The sequence below is a fragment of the Dendrobates tinctorius genome, unplaced genomic scaffold (assembly GCF_039654945.1).
Source record: "Dendrobates tinctorius isolate UK_male_01 unplaced genomic scaffold, ASM3965494v1 ptg000114l, whole genome shotgun sequence".
NCBI lineage: Eukaryota > Metazoa > Chordata > Amphibia > Anura > Dendrobatidae > Dendrobates > Dendrobates tinctorius.
Window position 1 is genome coordinate 3235394 of NW_027361782.1, and position 22379 is coordinate 3257772.

Sequence of the window (22379 nt, forward strand, 5' to 3'; positions counted from 1 at the left end):
CTTGGCACTCTTTGGGCCCCTTGGTACCAATTGAGCATCGTTGCAACGCCACAGCCTACCTGAGTATTGTTGCTGACCATGTCCATCCCTTTATGACCACAATGTACCCAACATCTGATGGCTACTTTCAGCAGGATAATGCGCCATGTCATAAAGCTCGAATCATCTCAGATTGGTTTCTTGACCATGACAATGAGTTCACTGTACTCAAATGGCCTCCTCAGTCACCAGATCTCAATCCAATAGAGCATCTTTGGGATGTGGTGGAACGGGAGATTTGCATCAGGGATGTGCAGCCGACAAATCTGCGCCAACTGTGTGATGCCATCATGTCAATATGGTCCAAAATCTCTGAGGAATGCTTCCAGCACCTTGTTGAATCTCTGCCACGAAGAATTGAGGCAGTTCTGAAGGCAAAAGGGGGTCCAACCCGTTACTAGCATGGTGTACCTAATAAAGTGGCCAGTGAGTGTATGTGGCTCATTATTCTGTATGGAGCATTATATGAGGTTCCTTGTTCTATATGGAGCATTATATAGGGTCTAGTATTCTGTATGGCGCAATATATGGGGCCCATTACTATGTAGGGAGCATTATATTGGGTTCATTATTCTGTATGGGGCAATATATTGAGTCAGTTATTCTGTATGAAGCATTATATGGGGTCCACTATTCTGTATGCAGCATTATATGGAGTCTATTATTCTGTATGTAGCATTATATGGGGTTCATTATGTATGAAACATTGTAAAGGGCCTATTATTCTGTATGGAGCATTATATGGGGCTCATTATTCTGTATGGAGTATTATATGGGGCCTATTATGTAAGAAGTATTATATGGCGCCCATTATTCTGTATGGAGCAATATATGGTGCCCATTATTCTGTGTGGAGCATTATATGGGGTCCATTATTCTGTTTGGAGCACTATATGGGGCCCATTATTATGTATGGAGCATTATATGAGGTTCATTATTCTGTATGGAGCATTATATTGGGTCCATTATTCTGTATGGAGCATTATATGAGGTTCATTTTTCTGTATGGAGCATGATATGGGGTCCATTATTCTGTATGGAACATTATATGGGGTCCTTCATTCTGTATGCAGCATTATATGGGGACCATTATTCTGTATGGGGGCAATATATGGGGTCCATTATTCTGTATGGAGCATTATATGGGGTCCATTATTCTGTATGGAGCATTATATGGAGTCTATTATTCTGTATGGAGAATTATATGGGTCTCTATGTGTGGAGCATTGTAAAGGGTCCATTATTCTGTATGGGGGTCCATTATTCTGTATGGAGCATTATATGGGGCCTATTATACTGTATGGAGTATTATATAGGGCCCATTATTCTGTATGGAGTATTACAGGGTGCCCATCAGTCTGTATGGTGCAATATATGGGGCTCATTATACTGTATGGAGCAATATATTCTGTCTCCTCCATACATCTGTGACATGGTCTCTAGGTACCTACCCACACACCACCTTCGATCATCTCAAGATCTCCTTCTCTACTCCCCCTTATCTCTTCTTCCCACAACCGCATACAAGACTTCTCTCTTGCTTCCCCATACTCTGGAACTCTCTGCCGCAACACATCAGACTCTCACCTTCAACGGAAATCTTCAAGAAGAACCTGAAAACCCACCTGTTCCGACAAGCCTACAGCCTGCAATGATCCTTGGGCTACTGAACCACCGCACGACCTGCTCTACCCTCTCCTACTGTATCTTCACCCATCCCTGTAGACTGTGAGCCCTCGTGGGCAGGGTCCCCTCTCCTTATGTACTTGTGTGTCCCTTGTCTTACACATGTTTATTGTACCTGTCTATATTTCCCCTTTTCACATGTAAAGCGCCATGGAATAAGTGGCGCTATGTAAATGCATAATAATAATATATGGGGTTCATCATTCTGTAATAATAATAATTTTATATAGCGCCGACATATTCTGCAGCACTTTACATTTTAAAGGGGACTTGTACAGACGATAGACATAACAGTAATCACATACAGTTGTGGCCAAAAGTATTGACACCCCTGGAATTCTGTCAGATAATACTCAGTTTCTTCCTGAAAATGATTGCAAACACAAATTCTTTGGTATTATTATCTTCATTTAATTTGTCTTAAATGAAAAAGCACAAATAGAATTGTCCTAAAGCCAAATTTGATATAATTCCACACCAAACATAAAAAAGAGGGTGGACAAAAGTATTGGCACTGTTTGAAAAATCATGTGATGCTTCTCTAAATTGTTTAATTAACAGCACCTGTAACTTACCTGTGGCACCTAACAGGTGTTGGCAATAACTAAATCACACTTGCAGCCAGTTGACATGGATTAAAGTTGTCTCAACCTCTGTCCTGTGTCCTTGTGTGTACCACATTGAGCATGGAGAAAAGAAAGAAGACCAAAGAACTGTCTGAGGACTTGAGAAACCAAATTGTGAGGAAGCATGAGCAATCTCAAGGCTACAAGTCCATCTCCAAAGACCTGAATGTTCTTGTGTCTACCGTGCGCAGTGTCATCAAGAAGTTTAAAGCCCATGGCACTGTGGCTAACCTCCCTAGATGTGGACGGAAAAGAAAAATTGACAAGAGATTTCAACGCAAGATTGTGCGGATGTTGGATAAAGAAACTCCACTAACATCCAAACAAGTTCAAGCTGCCAACCCGTACTATCCATCGGCGTCTGAATGAAAAGGGACTGTATAGTAGGAGACCCAGGAAGACCCCACTTCTTACCCCGAGACATAAAAAAGCCAGGCTGGAGTTTGCCAAAACTTACCTGAAAAAGCCTAAAACGTTTTGGAAGAATGTTCTCTGGTCAGATGAGACAAAAGTAGAGCTTTTTGGGCAAAGGCATCAACATAGAGTTTACAGGAGAAAAAAAGAGGCATTCAAAGAAAAGAACACGGTCCCCACAGTCAAACATGGCGGAGGTTCCCTGATGTTTTGGGGTTGCTTTGCTGCCTCTGGCACTGGACTGCTTGACTGTGTGCATGGCATTATGAAGTCTGAAGACTACCAACAAATTTTGCAGCATAATATAGGGCCCAGTGTGAGAAAGCTGGGTCTCCCTCAGAGGTCATGGGTCTTCTAGCAGGACAATGACCCAAAACACACTTCAAAAAGCACTAGAAAATGGTTTGAGAGAAAGCACTGGAGACTTCTAAGGTGGCCAGCAATGAGTCCAGACCTGAATCCCATAGAACACCTGTGGAGAGATCTAAAAATGGCAGTTTGGAGAAGGCACCCTTCAAATATCAGGGACCTGGAGTAGTTTGCCAAAGAAGAATGGTCTAAAATTCCAGCAGAGCATTGTAAGAAACTCATTGATGTTTACCGGAAGCGGCTGGTCTCAGTTATTTTGGCTAAAGGTTGTGCAACCAAGTATTAGGCTGAGGGTGCCAATACTTTTGTCTGGCCCATTTTTGGAGTTTTGTGTGAAATGATCAATGTTTTGCTTTTTGCTTCATTCTCTTTTGTGTTTTTTCATTTAAGACAAATTAAATGAAGATAATAATACCAAAGAATGTGTTTGCAATCATTTTCAGGAAGAAACTGAGTATTATCTGACAGAATTGCAGGGGTGTCAATACTTTTGGCCACAACTGTAGGTCATAACAGATACCAAGAGGAATGAGGGCCCTGCTCACAAGCTTACAATCTATGAGGTGAAAAAAAGGGAGACACGAAAGGTGGGTGGTAACAGTTGCCTTCATTGTTCAGACTAGCCATAGTGTTGAGTATGTAACAGTACGGACACAGAGGGATAATAGATGCATAAAGCATGTGAGAACGTGATGCGGGGAACCTGGTTGTGGTAAAACTTTTGACTGGGCCACCCGGGGATAGTTAGGTTAATGTGTTGAGGTGATAGGCCAGTCTGAATAAATGCGTTTTTAGGGCACGCTTAAAATTGTGGGGATTGGGGACTTATCATATTGACCTGGGTAGTGCATTCCAAGGAATTGGCACAGCACATGTAAAGTCTTGGAGCCGGGAATGGGAGGTTCTGATTATTGAGGATGCTAACCTCAGGTCATAAGCAGAACCGAGGGCACGGGTAGGGTGGTAGACTGAGATGAGGGAGGAGATATAGGCTGGTGCTGAGCCATGGAGTGCTTTGTGGGTGAGGGTAATAAGTTTGTACTGGATTCTGGAGTGGATGGGTAACCAATGTAATAACTGGCACAAGGTAGAGGTATCGGTGTAACGATTGGTGAGGAATATGATCCTGGCTGCAGCATTTAAGACAGATTGGAGGGGGGAAAGTTTGGTAAGAGGGAGACCGATTAGTAGAGCGTTACATTAGTCCAGATGAGAATGAATAAGAGAAACAGTAAGCGTTTTTGCAGAATAAAAAGTAAGAAAAGTTGAATTCTGGAAATATTTTTGAGATGCAGATAACAAGAGCGAGCCAGTGAATGGATGTGGGGGGTGAATGAAAGCTCGGAGTCAAGTAGGACCCCAAGACAGCGGGCATGTTGCTGGAGAGTAATAGTATTGCGCATTATGTGGTGTCCATTATGTATGGAGCATTTTATGGGTCCCATTATTCTGTATGGAGCATTATATGGGGTCCATTATTTTGTATGGAGCATTGTATAGGGCCTATTATTCTGTATGAAGTATTATATGGGGGCCCATCAGTCTGTATTGAGCAATATATGGGGCTCATTATACTGTATGGGGCATTGTATGGGTCCCATTGTTCTGTATGGAGCATTACATAGGGCCCATTATTCTGTATGGTTCATTATAAGGGGGCCAATTATTCTGTGTGGAGCATTATATGTGGCCCATCAGTCTGTATGGAGCATTATATGGGGCCCATCATTCTGTATGGAGCATTATATGGGGCCCATCAGTCTGTATGGAGCATTATATGGGGCCCATCAGTCTGTATGGCGCATTGGGTCTTTTTCTCTTTATAATTGTTTGTCTACCACATGCTACAAGCTGATCCCCAAATACTCAGTGGTTCCCTCTTTACACATATACTTCATCTTCACCGTCTTTTTTTTATTTCCACAGTTGTTTTGATCTTCACTCTCTTCCTTATCTCTTCTGTTATATGTCCTTATCTCTGCTAACTTCTTCAACTTCTTAGTTCAAATCTTTCTTTTCTCCGCCATCTTTTGACCCTCACCATTTTCTTTATCTTTACCACCCTCTTTATCACCCTGTTTGTCTTCTCTCTCTTCCTTATCTTCACTATTTTCTTAATCTCTACCATCTTAATTATTTTTCGTGTCTGCTACATCACCGCCATTTTTTATCCTTGCCATTTTCATTATCTTCTCTATGCTCTGCATCTCCACAATTGTCTTCACTTTTACCATTATCCTCTTGTTACCCACCATCTTCTTCACTTTTTTCAACACTGACATCATCTCCATCTTCTTCTCCACCTTCTTCCTCTTCTTCTGCATCTTCTTCCTCTCAACTATCTTCTTCTCCATATTTTATTTCTCCACCATCCTCTTCTTCGTCTGCATCTTTTACTTCTCCACCATCATCATCTTCTAAACTATCCTCTTCATTTTCTCCATCTTCTTCACCACCATCATCATCTCCACCATCCTCTTCTTTTTCTTCTACATCTTCTTCCTCTCCACTATCATCTTTTCTATCTTTTTCTTCTCCATCTTCTTCTTCGTCTGTATATTCTTTTTCTCCACCATCCTCCATTTCTTCTGCATGTTTTTCTTCTCCACCAAAATAATCATCATATTCTCCATCACCCTCTTCTTCATCTTTTTCTTCTCCATCATCCTACTATTCTTCTGCATCTTATTCTTTTCCACCATGATCTTCTTCTTCACCATCCTCCTCTTCTTCAGCATCTTTTTCTTCTCCACCATCCTCCTCTTCTACATCTTTTTCTTCCCCACCGTCATCATCTTCTCCACCACCCTTCTCTTCATCTGCGTTTTTTTCTTTTCCACAATCCTCCTCTTCTATGTCTTTTTCTTCCCCACCCTCATCATCTTCTCCACCATCCTTCTCTTCATCTGCGTCTTTTTTTTCTCCACCATCCTCCTCTTCTACATCTTTTTCTTCCCCACACATATCATCTTCTCCACCATCCTTCTCTTCGTCTGTGTCTTTTTCTTCTCCACAATCCTCCTCTTCTACATCTTTTTCTTCCCCACCGTCACTATCTTCTCCATCATTCTCCTCTTCTTCTTCATCATTGTCTTCTTCATCATTATCATATTCTACTCCACAATCCTCCTCCTCTTCTGCATCTTTTTCTTCTCCACCATCCTCCACTTCTATATCTTTTTCTTCCCCACCGTCATCATCTTCTCCATCATCCTCCTCTTCTGCATAGTTTTCATCTCCACCATCCTCCTCTTCTATATCTTTTTCTTCCCCACCATCATCATCTTCTCCATCATCCTCCTCTTCTGCATAGTTTTCTTCTCCACCATCCTCCTCTTCTACATCTTTTTCTTCCCCACCCTTATCATCTTCTCCACCATCCATTTCTTCTGCATCTTTTTCTTCTCCACCATCCTCCTCTTCTACATCTCTTTCTTCCCCACCATCATCATCTTCTCCATCATTCTCCTCTTCTTCTGCATCATTTTCTTCTCCACCATCATCATACTCTACTCCACAATCCTCCTCTTATTCTGCATCGTTTTCTTCTCCACCATCCTCCTCTTCTACATCTTTTTCTTCCCCACCGTCATCATCTTTTCCACCATCCTCTTCGTCTGCGTCTTTTTCTTCTCCATTTTCATCTTCTTCTCCATCATCCTCTTCTTATTCTGCATCTTCTTTTCCTCTATTATCTTTTTTACCATCTTCTTCTTCTTTAGTCTTTTATTTCTTCATTTATGTCACTTGTAGCTTGTCTTCTTTTGTCTCTCAGTATGTCTTCTATTCTATAGTGTTGATGTTTAGGTAATGAGCTGTTAATAAGCTGTCTCTATTTTTGCATTTTCCTGTTATCTCATTGATCCAGGTCAGTGAGCGCAGTCTATATCTCACCAATATTTCTACATTTGCAGATGTCTTTTCACCCTCTTTTCACACCTATAGTGTGTGCAATTCTCTCTCTATCTAATTTACCATACAAGTTAGATATATTTAAGAAATGTGAAATAATCCTTGAAGAAACCTGACATAAAGAATTAATCCTAGAATTGTACATTTCATGTCTGTCTGCTCCAGCGAGGTCGTCCTTGGGCCATTTAATGAACATTCATGAAAAATGGTGTTAATAGACCAGATATTCTGTCACTAAATGTAATGACATGTACTCCTTAATGAAGAACTATTAAATTTAAGACCAAGAGATATGTGAGGAAGTCGCCAGTGCAAACATGACTTCTATGGTCTCTGGTTAAAAATGTTCTGTAGACACCATGAATTCCTGCAGAGTCTTCTTTTTACAGGTGAAGTTTCTCGTCTGGTTGACAGCTTCATCCCACCTTGGCCTCTGAGTTCCAGCGAATGTACAATTTATACATTGTGTCATGGTACCTAGTAATATTGTCTAAAAGGGAAAATGGAGAAAATGTCCTGCTGTGTTTGGATGAAAAGATGATGCTGTATTAGAGGCAAGAAGTAATATTGGGTTTTGGACGTGTTGTCAGGGCAGAATACTAAGGATTACAGACAGGAGGGAACACGATTCCAGCCTGGATTGTCGTCTAGTCTAGTGACAATCTGAGGACTGCACCCTACAGTTTTTATACTCTTCATTTTTTCTTTTTCTTATTCTTTTAGTGTAGTTATAGATTTGCACTTGCTTCAGATGAAATGACTCGGCTGTGTGCGAAGTCTGGTCCTAAACTGCCACAAGCCATTGATGCAGTAATAGTCAAAGAGAAGGGTCCACACATAGAACTTGCTGGAGATTGGGATGGGATAGTTAGGTGACTTCTGCCCAAATCACTTGTAGCATAGTGGCAGAACATTTTACACTCGGCTGTTCATCAGCATACCGGTAAGAGAAAAGTTTCACGTAAGAAGCTGTGACCGTGTTACATTACTCATTCTTAAAACTATTTCTGGAGTTTGTTACTGCACATTGTAACTCTGATTCCAGAACCTTCAGGTATTGGGTCATCGTCTCTAGTCCATCACTGATCATCTGTCCCCAAGATGTAAAAAAGAGATCCATCATTCTCCAGTTCTTGAATGGAAACTCTGCTCAGTTTTGAAGCTCTAAAATATGTAATGTCAGCCATGAAAGGTTATAGCCTCAAATAAAGGCCTTATAACATCGTGCGTTCTCTGTAACTTACTACCAAGCCATCGCTTCCCAAAACTTACAGGAATTAAGTGTTTGGATTAGAGGTAAAGATAGTAAGAAATGAAAGTGTAAAAATATTAGGGGATCTAAGAATAAAGAGGCTTTCTGAGGCTTTTCTTATCTGTATCCAGACTGTGGCTGCAGGGCGCTGTAATGGCAGGTACGATCTCATTCACTTCTAATCGGGGGCTTGTGGAGACCCCCAAGCCAAGAACTCAGCCTGATAATATATTCTGTCCTTATTCCCATTGCTGGTGACTCCCCCTAATGAATGTCCATCAGATACATTGTAAATTGTAACCTCGTTGTTCTTCTTCAGGTGGAAGCGCAGGAGCTGGCAGAGACTTCTTTCTGGGTGAAGGCCCGAGAAGAAAAGTATGAATACCCCGATCTGTTTTCAAAATTGGCTCAGACTTTTGCAACACACCAGAAAGGTAAGAAAGCAGTAGATGCCGGCATAAGTTCATGTAAGTGGATATATGCTATGTATGTGTAGTATATAATATGTCTATCGTGCTCATCAAGGGAGGATCCATTGTTGATTCTGCCGCACTAGGGTGTGGCCCGTCTTAATTGTCTGTGGCCAAATTGGATCTTTGGTAGAGGTTATACGTGCACGGAGAAAAGAATACACAAGACAAGGTGTATCATGTCAGTATGATTCTTCTCTGTCTTTAATTCAGAGTGCGCAGCTTTTATAACAGAAATTATGCTATCTCATTGTGTTACATCAACAGTGCATTTCCAAGGTACTGTTTACTGTTCCCATATCGGTACACAATCACTATGTACATCTCTAAGTTACCGTTTACTGTTCCCATATGTTACACAATCACCGTGTACATAAGTATTGTTCTTTAGCCCGATCCACCCTAGTCCACCCAGTATTGCGGTATTACATGAAGCCTAGGTGGGTCATTCACAGAAACAATTCAGCAGAAAATCAGAAGTATCTTAAAGCAACATGATCCTAATATTCAGCAAAGCGTCTATATAGTGGTACAGTTTTGATTCTTGTATATATTCATATGCCATATATTCTCCCCTTAACACCATAATGCTGTGTCCACCATGATCACGTGGATCCACCTACTCTACAGAAGTGCAAAATGTGTATATTTGTAGAATTACCTTAAAGCCTCCTTAGTGTCCAATTAATATGTGTAGAGACACAGGGGGGTTAACAGGCGCCCTGGTCCGCTAGATGAAACCACATGAACCAGGGATCATCCCACCGAACACCCGCTCTCCTTTTACTGTGGGCATAACACTACTCATACAACACAGGGTGAGGGTAAACCAGGGTGGCAATACTTTATTGAACTACAAAACAGACAGATAACACATAGAACAGTTCCATGACAGCGAAATACCCAATTATGGTGCACATTACAGAGTCTCACAGTTTAGCTGACATAAAAATAAGGAGAATGGTGCTCAAGTAGGGTATGAGTCCCAATCAAAAAAATCAAAAAGACTTGGCAAAAAACTTGAGTGCCAAGTTTTTTTGATTATAGGATTATGGCAGCTGTTACTTCAGAGCTTCCAGGGTCGACTACCCCACCTGTGGCACACACATAGAGGAGGAAACGACAAGCTTAGGAAGATGACAGTCCATTCAGGTACAAGGCCAGTTGACCCATGGTCACAATCTGGCTTCATTTCACAGGGCCGACTACCTCACCTGTGGCACGCACACAGAGAGGAGATAACGACAAGCGTAGGCAGATGACAGTCCATTCAGGTACAATTCCAGTTGACCGGTGGTCACAACCTGGGTTCATCTTCCAGGGCTGACTACCCCATCTGTGGCACACACACAGAGAAAAGGTAACAACAAGCTTAGGAAGATGACAGTACATTTAGGTACAAGGCCAGCTGACTGGAGGGTCACAACCTAGCTTCTCCGAACATCTCCATGAAGCCAGGAGACCGGCGGGGCCCAATCCTAGCTTTCTCCAAATAAATCCATGGATTTGCGATGGTCAATGGAGCAGAATTGTAGTCTTCCCGCTGTGGCTGTGGTCCCCTAAGCTGGCATCCTGTAGAATGTTAAATCTGTGTCCCTCATGATGGAGCCATGATGTACTGGCTGCTGTTGTGTAGAGACTCTCTGGATGTCTGTATGTATTGGCTGAAACTCTGTCTTTCTCTGTCTCTCACAGAGGCATATAACCTCTTTTTATAATAAACAAGTTTTCTTCATCCAGTATTTAAAGGTAATTCTGATAAGATCAACTCGCATTGTTTGATTATTTAATCTCTTTGCATATATTTGCATAGATTTTCCTTCTCTGTTGAATGCCAACAAACTGGCTGGCATGGACAATGTATAATTAGCATATCCGCAAACATCACTAGTTAGCCATTAAGAGCACACTATGTTATATGAAATATCAGCTTACAAGTTGCTATTACATGCTTACACAGGCAAAAGTTTGTTTTCTTTACCAACCAGAAATAAACACATAAATTCAAAAGTCAGCGTATGTTTAACAGGTTATTTTTCCTGGCTTGCTGAAAATAGATGTCTGGTTAATTAAGATACAATGCTGTGTCTCCTCAATATGATATGACCCTCATATATTTTAAGAGGTTCTCCTATGAAAAAAGTCATCACCTAGTTATGAGATATGTGCCTTACAGATCAGTGGGAGTCCGACCACTGGGAATGCACTGATATGTGGAATGGAAAATTGTTATAAAAATCTAACATTTTTTTTTAGTCTTGTTGAAATGGAGTGGCAGGTTGGATGCCTGATTGTCACTCTATTCATGCTCTGGGGACACTACACTCAGCTATTTCTGGCACAGAATGAATGGAACGGCTGCCGAACTTCTGCTCCATTCTAACTGAGATAAATTGCCCCGTTCTGCTTATCGGTGCTGGTCCCAGAGGTCAGATTCCTCTAATTTATCAGTTAATTCCGATCTATCAGTCATCACCGATCTATCAGTCATCACTGATTTCTAAATCTTTAGCGATCTATAAGTCAAAGAGACAATTTGCATATTTCCCAGAGGAGCATTGCGGCTTTAAGTCTCCTCATCTCGGCATGCTTAGCATGTCAGTCTCCACAAGGAGAAACGATACTTCTTGGATATCTGTCAGACGCCTCTCATGCTACCAAACCAGATCTCCCACTTTGCACTGATGAGGGACAGTACCCTGAAACACAGTGTCTGCAAATTGAGATTCTGGTATGGTTTTTATCCTAAGTCTGTAGAATTTTATCACTGATCCCATCAAATGTCTAATTGTCAGCCATGAGTTCTGCATGGGAGAATTAATCCTTCGTTTCTGATAGTTGCAGCATAATAATCCTTTGTAAACTGCTTATTCTCCATGGTCATTATCACCTCGAACCCAATATATCGGGGTCTTGAGTGTTGCACAGCATCACATTCTTCATCACAAAGTCCATGAAAGGCTAAATCTGTAACCTATAAAGCATGTTGCGGTGTTGCTCTTTTCAGAGGCTTTATTTCTCTCTTTTCCGCTGACTTGCATCTTGTTTTCTACTTTATATTTCTGATGTCTCTATTTTTCTGTTGTTTTTTATTGCTTTATTTTTGTACACCCGCGGTGTCAATGGTTTCTAAGTCTCCAAACTTGCTTGGATGAATAAACCACATTTAGCTCCATCCTGACGTCCTGAAATGTGTCGAGCAGAGAAGGGGACAAAACTTATGGCGTCTGGATGACCACGACGGAGCCCAATTACCACTGTGTGGATAGGAAGCTTCACTGGGCAGGCCGCCCTCATGGGTTTATAAGTAATTAAACAAGTGGAGAACTTTAGAAATAATGACGGTTGCTCTCGAGAATGCATAGAAATTCCTCCATGAAGTGCAGATGTGTACAAGGCCCAGAGTGGCAATTAGTGGAGATATGTAATGTTCTGCGGACGCCTCGCTACCGCAATTTTATTCTTCTATTTTTATATTTTGGTAATTATATACTCTGCGGTGACTCAGATTTCCATAGACTTAAGCAAATATGACAAATTAGTAAAGATCTGCATCCTTCTGTATAAAAGGAGTATTGCACCCGAGCCAGTGGGCAAGTGCTACACGGGCCGGTGATGTGACCACTATCACAAAGCCCACGAACAGAAGGGTCAGACGAAGTGGAATTATTTGCAGTGGCTAGGGGCCCAAGAATTATTCTAAAGGCTTGGAGGGGAACAAACCTTAAGCTTCTATAATAATGAAGTCCAATTTTGACCTTTCATAGCGGCCACGACTTTCATGTCACTGCCAGAACTGAGACACTAAAGTCCTGATAAGACTGCAGCCACCAACCCTCTACCCTCTCCATATACAGGAGAGCCCCAATGTACTGGGGTACACAGAAATAACAGCACTGAACACGTTCACCAACTAGTAGAGTTCCGTGAATTTCCCCAAATTAGATACTGGAAGATTCAATCAGAGAGAGAAGAATCAAATCTCCTCGTCCCTCCCCACACCTGCCTGGTCCTCCCATCGGCTCCTCTTCTGTCTCTCCTCTGTCTTCCATCAGGTGCTGCATGTCACATGGTCATGTGGGAAGTGACTCTCATCACGTGGTCTTGTGGGAAGTGACACCTGTCATGTGGTCATGTTGGAAGTGATGCTTGTCACGTGGTCATGTGGGAAGTGATGCCGTCATTTGGTCATGTGGGAAGTGATGCTCATCACGTGGTCATGTGGGAAGTGATGCTCATCACGTGGTCATGTGGGAAGTGATGCTCCTTACGTGGTCATGTGGGAAGTGACGCTTGTCATTGCTAAGCTTCACGCTCCACATCACAGTAGGGGGCTAGGTCAGAGAAGGCAGAGACCACCAGAAGAACCGGAGGTAGAATACGGAGGAAGAGGAGCTGATCGGAAGCCCAGGGGGCAGTGGCAGTGCTGGAACACATATGGAGACGACAAGGAGAGGGGAATATAACAGTTTATTGTCCTTTGTTATCCCCTCTAGCTGTAACAATACAGGAAAATGGCAGCCAGTGAAAAGTGCATTATTAAACCTGTAAAGAAAGACTTAAATTCCCAAAATAGTTTATAAATCTGTAGATCTGTAGATTGAGACATCACCCTACAAGTAACAAACCCAGAAATGAAGGGTATGTTTGCATTACTGTCTCCTGAATAAGGCACTGGATACAAAGTGTCACCGTTTGTCCCTGAGTGGTCCGTTACGTGGACGCGTCAGGACCGGTGCACGTCCAGGACGCGCGTCAGGACGCGTGCAGGACGGTCCTATGTACCGTTATTAGATTTCGTTTGATAGAAGTAATGGACACATGCCCCCTGATTTCTGGGGTTTTATTTGTAGGGCGATGTCTCCACATACAGATTCATGACCTATGTGTCAATAATGCAGATTAATGTTTGTAACATCTCCATTGTGCAAAGTCTTTATAGGTTAATACTTGTATCCATGACCATGATCAGGCACCTTGACTTCCTCTTATCTCAGAGGCTCGGAACAATTTTGTCAGTTGTCACAAAGTACATTATCCAAAATACTGATTTTCCTGAATAATAGTTTTGAAATTGAAATTCTAAAGAAAAATATATCAGTTTAGAATAACGTCACAAACCTTTAGACATTAGAGTTTAGTCTCGGCTTCATGGTGCAGAAACACTGGTGCGACCCTATGTGTGGACATGACGGGCAGGGTTCCCCTGCCAAGACAGGCCGGCCCCTCTCTACATGGCGCAGCACCCGGTGTCTAATTCAGTAACAATGGTCACAACAACCTTTTCTAATTGATAACGAGACGCTTTCCTATCGCCTTGTTTATCAGATCGTTGCATCTCTGAGTTTTTGTAATCCTCAATTAAATACGGTCTACTGACCTCATTTAATTTGACAGGAGCTTTAAAAGCTTATGATGATGGATGATGAGGACTAATAATTAACAATCAATCACTATTTAAAACGCGGGATGTTGTCAGCAGTTCTGGGGTTCTGTGAGAGCAAATGCACTCAAGACAAGACTCTGTAATTACCTAAAAGACAAGTTTAATATGGGATTTCCAAAGATTAGTCTTTACAAAAATGACCAAGCGGCACCAAGAGACTTGTTTTTCTCCTTCTATTTTTGCTGCACTGCGGCAGCTTATGGCTGGAGATCATATACTGTGTATATATGTACGGTATGTATATATGTACTGTATGTAAATATGTATGGTATGTATATATGTACAGTATGTATAGATGCAGAACTAAGCGTTATCAGCCATAATGTGCTTTACCCATCAAAAACATATTTATTATGATAATAAGAATATAGCTGTATATAACTATAATATACTTATAATGCCTTCTGTCTGCCACAAAGTAGCTACTATAACACCGGCCCCTATGTACAAGAATATAATTGCTATAATACTGCTCCTATGTACAAGAATATAACTACTATAATACTGACCCCTATGTACAAGACTATAACTGCTATAATACTGTTCCTATGAACAAGAATATAACTACTATAATACTGACCCCTATGTACAAGAATATAACTACTATAATACTGACCCCTATGTACAAGAATATAACTGCTATAATACTGCCCCGTATGTACAATAATATTACCACTATAATACTGCTCCTATGTACAAGAATATAACTACAATAATACTGCCCCTATGTACAAGAATATAACTACTATAATACTGCCCCTATATACAAGAATATAACTACTATAATACTGCTTCTATGTACAAGAATATAATTACTATAATACTGCTCCTATGTACAAGAATATAACTACTATAATACTGACCCCTATGTACAAGAATATAACTGTTGTAATACTGCACCTATGTACAAGAATATAACTGCTATAATACTGACCCCTATGTACAAGAATATAACTACTATAATATTGCCCCTATGTACAAGAATATAACTACTCTACTTTTCCTATGTACTAGAATATAACTACTATAATACTGCTCCTATGTACAAGACTATGACTACTATAATACTTCTCCTATGTACAAGAATATATCTACTATAATACTGCCCCTATATACAAGAATATAACTACTATAATACTGCTCCTATGTACAAGAATATAACTACTATAATACTGACCCCTATGTACAAGAATATAACTACTATAATACTGCTCCTATGTACAAGACTATAACTACTGTAATACTGCTCCTATGTACAAGAATATAAGTAGTATAATACTGACCCCTATGTACAAGAATATAACTACTATAATACTGACCCCTATGTACAAGAATATAACTGCTATAATACTGCCCTTATGTACAAGAATATAACTACTATAATACTGCCCCTATGTACAAGAATATAACTGCTATAATACTGCTCCTATGTACAAGAATATAACTACTATAATACTGACCCCTATGTACAAGAATATAACTGCTATAATACTGCTCCTATGTACAAGAATATAACTACTATAATACTGACCCCTATGTACAAGAATATAACTGCTATAATACTGACCCCTATGTACAAGAATATAACTACTATAATACTGCCCCTATGTACAAGAATATAACTGCTATAATACTGACCCCTAAGTACAAGAATATAACTACTATAATACTGCCCTGTATGTACAATAATATAACCACTATAATACTGCTCCTATGTACAAGAATATAACTACTATAATACTACCCCTATGTACAAGAATATAACTACTATAATACTGCTCCTATGTACAAGAATATAACTACTATAATACTGCTCCTATGTACAAGAATATAACTACTATAATACTGCCCCTATGTACAAGAATATAACTACTATAATACTGCTCCCTATGTACAGTACCATTAGTGCTATGATACTGTCTCATATTTTCCGGTGTGATTCTTCTTGTGTTATGATCTCTGGGGCTGAGTAGGTATTACTATATTTTTTCTTATCTTTGGACACTTATTGTTTGTTTCATGAATGTAATGAGAAAAGCAGTTCTGCGTCATATCTTTGGCAGTATATTTTTGTCTTCTGTGTCTCGCATCTCTTGTCCTGTTTCTATCACAAGTCCCATTCTTTTTAAAACGTATTTTCCTATTAGGTCTTCATGTTTTGCAGAAATATCCATAAAATTGCATGGGTTACCAATTAGTGAGCGCTCGGACAGAACAATGGCTGTCGTCTCATTACGGCAGCTTATGTGAGCAGAGATGTAAATGGATGGTCCTTGTTATTTCAATTTCAGCTTCCTGTGTTAGTAATTTCCTTGGGGAGGTGACCTGCTCCCTGCCTTCATGTTTTACTTTTGTGGGGCTATAAATTAGTTAGAGAGAAAATAACAGCAACAATATAGAAAGCACGGTGACTCAGTGGTTAGCACTGCAACCTTGCAGATCTATGGTCCTGGGTTCAAATCCCACCAAGGACAACATCTGCAAGGAGTTTGTATGTTCTCCCCGTGTTTGCGTGGGTTTCCTCCGGGTTCTCCGGTTTCCTCCCACATTCCAAAGACTTAGGCTGTGTGCAGACGTACTTTTTGGCCCTGCGGATTTTTCCGCGCAGAATGGAAGAAATCCGCAGGTCAAATGACCTGCATTTTTCCTGCGGATTTCTTCCATTTTTCATGCGGTTTTCTTGCGGTTTTTGTGCGGTTTTCCATCGCGGTTTTCCCCCTGCGGATTTGGTGACAGGGGAGATGGAAAACCGTGCAAAACAAGTAACATGCTGCGGATTTTGTACCGCGGGAAAACAGCACGGAAAAATCTGCAGCGTCTGCACAGCGTTTTTTTTTTTACATTGATTTTAAGGCTACTGTACATCACAATGCGGATATGCAACGTTTCTGCGCTAAAATCCGCTGCGGATCCGCTGCAAATCTGCATCGTGTGCACACAGCCTAACTGATAGGGAATCTAGATTGTGAGCCCCATCAGGGACAGTGCCAATAATGTCTGTAAAGGGCTGTAGAATTAATGGTGCTATATAAATGAGTGAGTAAAATAAATAAATAGAAAGTAACAATCTGATACATTGTGTCCTTTTAGATTTAGTTCACGCCTGTGCTGGGGATCCACTGATCACTTTGAGTCCATGATCTGGTGATCAGCTGAGATTGGCCACACAGTAATGACTGACCATATAATCCATGGATGTGGCCAGGCGCTGTGTGCAGCTCTCTGCCCTTATGATGGGTGCAGATTCTGCAGGATGGGGATTCTTAGTTACAAGTTAGTAAGCAGTGCAGAAGGAGATGTTATGTTTTGTAGAACGCCCCTGTCCCCAAAACAAGTGGTTGTCGCCTCTTTACTTCCATGAGCTTTAGTTTCAGACATTGTTTTTTTTTTTATTCAAGTAACGTTAGAATTCTGTACATTGCAGCAATTTGATACGACATAAGGAGAGACTGAGCGGTGATACATACATATATTTGGACAGAGACAACATTTTTCTAATTTTGGTTCTAGACATTACCACAATGAATTTTAAACCCAACAATTCAGATGCAGTTGAAGTTCAGACTTTCAGCTTTCATTTGAGAGTATCCACATTAAAATTGGATGAAGGGTTTAGTAGTTTCAGCTCCTTAACATGTGCCACCCTGTTTTTAAAGCGACCAAACGTAATTGGACAATTGACTCCAAGGCTATTTCATGGACAGGTGTGGGTAATCCCTTCGTTATGTCATTCTCAATTAAGCAGATAAAAGGCCTGGAGTTGATTTGAGGTGTGGTGCTTGCATTTGGAAGGTTTTGCTGTGAAGGAAACATGCGGTCAAAGGAGCTCTCCATGCAGGTGAAACAAGCCATCCTTAAGCTCCAAAAACAGAAAAAACCCATCCGAGAAATTGCTACAACATTAGGAGTGGCAAAATCTACAGTTTGGTACATCCTGAGAAAGAAAGAAAGCACTGGTGATCTCATCAATGCAAAAAGACCTGGGCGCCCACGGAAGACAACAGTGGTGGATGATCGCAGAATAATCTCCATGGTGAAGAGAAACCCCTTCACAACAGCCAACCAAGTGAACACCACTCTCCAGGAGGTAGGCATATCAATATCCAAATCTACCATAAAGAGAAGACTGCATGAAAGTAAATACAGAGGGTTCACTGCACGGTGCAAGCCACTCATAAGCATCAAGAATAAAAAGGCTAGACTGGACTTTGCTAAAAAAAAATCTAAAAAAGCCAGCACAGTTCTGGAAAAACATTCTTTGGACAGATGAAACCAAGATCAACCTCTACCAGAATGATAGAAAGAGAAAAGTATGGCGAAGGCGTGGTACAGCTCATGATCCAAAGCATACCACATCATCTGTAAAACACGGCGGAGGCAGTGTGATGGCTTGGGCATGCATGGCTGCCAGTGGCACTGGGTCACTAGTGTTTATTGATGATGTGACACAGGACAGAAGCAGCCGAATGAATTCTGAGGTATTCAGAGCCATACTGTGTGCTCAGATCCAGCCAAATGCAGCCAAAGAGACTGGTCGTCGTTTCATACTACAGATGGACAATGACCCAAAACATAAAGCCAAAGCCACCCAGGAGTTTATTAAAGTAAAGAAGTAAAATACCGTATATACTCGAATATAAGCCGAGATTTTCAGCCCGTTTTTTTGGGCTGAAAGTCCCCCTCTCGGCTTATATTCGAGTCATATACACCGGGGGGTCAGAGGGGGAGGGGGGCGGGGGTGTCAGGTCATACTTACCCGTCCTGACGCTGTGTCTTGAGCCCCCAGCTTCTCCCCGTGCTCTCTCTTCTTGCCTTCAGCGGTCACGTGGTGCCGCTCATTAAAACTCATGAATATGCGCATATTCATGAGTTTTAATGAGCGGCACCACGTGACCGCTGAAGGCAGGAAGAGAGAGCGCGGAGAAGCTGGGGACTCAAGCGACAGCGTCAGGACGGGTAAGTATAGCGATACTCACCTGTCCTGCGTCCATGGCTGCTTGCTGCTGTCTGTCATCGGTCAGTGACTTCAGACAGCAGAGGGCGCGGTGACGTGATTAGTGCGTGCCGCGCCCCCCTGCAGTCTGAACGTCACTGACTGATGACGTGGCAGATAGCGGTGAGCAGCCATGGACGCAGGACAGGTGAGAATCTGACACCCAGCGACGGAGAGGTGAGTATGTCATTTTTTTTATTTTTACATGCAGCAGCAGCGGCAGCACATGGGGGAATAATCTTAAGGAGCTTCTAATGGGGGCAGCATATGGGGGAATAATATGGAGCTTCTAATGGGGGCAGTATATGGGGGAACAATAGGGAGCTTCTAATGGGGGCAGTATATGGAGCTTCTAATGGGGGCAGTATATGGGGGAACAATATGGAGCTTCTAATGGGGGCAGTATCTGGGGGAACAATATGGAGCTTCTAATGGGGGCAGTATATGGAGCTTCTAATGGGGGCAGTATATGGGGGAACAATATGGAGCTTCTAATGGGGGCAGTATATGGAGCTTCTAATGGGGGCAGTATATGGGGGAACAATATGGAACTTCTAATGGGGGCAGTATATGGGGGCACAATATGGAGCTTCTAATGGGGGCAGCATATGGGGGAACAATATGGAGCTTCTAATGGGGGCAGTATATGGAGCTTCTAATGGGGGCAGTATATGGGGGAACAATATGGAGCTTCTAATGGGGGCAGTATCTGGGGGAACAATATGGAGCTTCTAATGGGGGCAGCATATGGGGGAACAATCTATGGAGCTTCTTATGGGGGAATAATCTATGGAGCTTCTTATGAGGGCAGCATATGGGGGAATAATCTATGGAGCATTTCCCACCCTAGGCTTATACTCGAGTCAATAAGTTTTCCCAGTTTTTTGTGGCAAAATTAGGGGGGTCGGCTTATACTCGGGTCGGCTTATACTCGAGTATATACGGTATTCTTGAATGGCCAAGTCAGTCACCTGATCTCAACCCAATTGAGCATGCATTTCACTTGTTGAAGACTAAACTTCAGACAGAAAGGCCCACAAACAAACAGCAACTAAAAACCACCGCAGTGAAGGCCTGGCAGAGCATCAAAAAGGAGGAAACACAGCGTCTGGTGATGTCCATGAGTTCAAGACTTCAGGCAGTCATTGCCAACAAAGGGTTTTCAACCAAGTAGTAGAAATGAACATTTTATTTACAATTATTTAATCTATCCAATTACTTTTGGTCCCTTTAAAAACAGGGTGGCACATGTTAAGGAGCTGAAACTCCTAAACCCTTCATCCAATTTTAATGTGGATACGCTCAAATGAAAGCTGAAAGTCTGAACATCAACTGCATCTGAATTGTTTTGTTTAAAATTCATTGTGGTAATGTCTAAAACCAAAATTAGAAAAATGTTGTCCCTGTCCAAATATATATGGACCTAACTGTATGTAACATAATGGATTCACACGTAGTCTCTGCCGGGCTCACGAGCATCATGGGCAGGTGCGGAGAACGCTGATAACTGAAGAATATGGAGACAACTTACAGGGACGTGAGGTTTGTCCCCGTTCCAGATTTACTGTATGGAAATCTGTGACTGGGCAGGGGGGACACTAATTTACAGCTTTCTGCTCTCACATTTTAAAGGTTTTTTTCTGAAGAGAAAAATGTTAATATCTCCAGGTAAAATTCCTCCCTCCTCCGAGCGCGGAGCCCCACGGAGCATAAATCAGCGATGATTTAGTTCTATGCCCAATGCAGATTTCCTTTGGGCCCTGCAGCTTGTCTAGTTTGTGCTGCACACAATTTATTTTGCTTTGTGAGTTACATTTTGTTTGTAACGTGGTCGCTCTTTGTGTCTTGGGGTGGACGGATGTAGATCTAATCACTTTCCTCCACTGCCTCTGGTTTTGTACCTTGGAGTTGCTTATGGGTTAATGAAAACCTTTCTGATCTTCCAAAATATTCATTTTAGTAAAAATGTCTTTGTTTCTTAGAACTCTGCATTGTGCCATTCCTCTGTTGCTCCTCCTGGGAAGGTCTGACTAAATCAACAAGTTTTACAACCTGGAATTGCCCAATCAGCACTGACCGAATATCGCATTATGTAGGGATACATTTTTCTGACTATTGGAGTCAGAACAACCAATTGTCAATTTATTTATCCATTATCGGGAAGAATAACAGTGGAACAACACATGTTTCCTGAAACAGGCACCCCATGAGATTTGACAGGTTCTGTTTATGCAGCTGTTTTTGGGAAGACATCCCAGCTCCCTTATTACATGTAGGACCTAATAATGAAGCTGCCGGTATATCAACGTAACGATAGAGGAGCGTAAGAAGATCGCGGATCTTCTCCTTTTCATTCTTCACGTGAGCTTCAGCCGTCATTGAACCTGACAGACCCATCGCAGACCTTCATACGATCCATCTGTTGTGGCCACTAAAGTCTTTGAATTGTCATGATGAATCATGTCCGGACGCGCACCGCTCTATAATCCCATTCTGCATTTAATATTGCAATCAATAGTGGATCATCTTAATGCTTGTGATTTTACTGCCCGGTCCCAGCGGAGCTTCCCCATGAATTAACTGCAAAAATTAAACTCCAATTAAACATGTCACTGATGTTGGGAGTCAATACTGGTTACTTGCAGTTTTCTGCAAACCTGCTGTTTTAGAGCGTTTGCTTTTTATCATAAATCAATGTAGAGGATGAATGCAGTTTCCATAATACTCTGCTCATTTCCATCGCTAATAGTTTACAATGCACACGGCGTTGTCTTCTGGCGGATGCATATTGAGGAATTTTCTAACTTCTTTATATCCGTATAAGTTAAAGGGAATGGAAGTGGTCAGATACAGCATGTCACTGTATGTACTGCTCAAAAGAAGAAAGCAATGTATTATCATAGCAAAATATTGTAAAAACTAAGAGATTAATAATAATAATCATAATAAACCTTCCTCTTCCACATTTTTCTCCTCCTTCCCAATCATGTTCTTACATTTCTCTATGTCCTCCTCATTTAATTCCTTTCTCAATTCCTTTTGTGCTTTCTTCTGCTCTTTCTCATTAATTTGTCTTGTTTCTTTTTACTTTGTCTTTTAATATTTCCCTATTACTTATTCTTTTACTTCCATTTTTTGTTTCTCTTCCTTAACCTTCACATAAAATTTCTAT

The 22379-nt window shown here is 41.4% G+C and overlaps 1 protein-coding gene across 7 annotated transcripts in view; it reads left to right on the forward strand.

Moving 5' to 3' along the window:
• Positions 1-22379, forward strand: part of DIAPH2 (diaphanous related formin 2) — a 1634550-nt gene that overhangs the window by 560947 nt on the left and 1051224 nt on the right. For all 7 annotated transcript variants that reach the window (XM_073589842.1, XM_073589844.1, XM_073589848.1 and 4 more), the window contains one exon: positions 8618-8732. In XM_073589842.1, coding sequence (XP_073445943.1) covers positions 8618-8732 — 115 coding nt within the window. The remainder of the gene's footprint in view (positions 1-8617; positions 8733-22379) is intronic.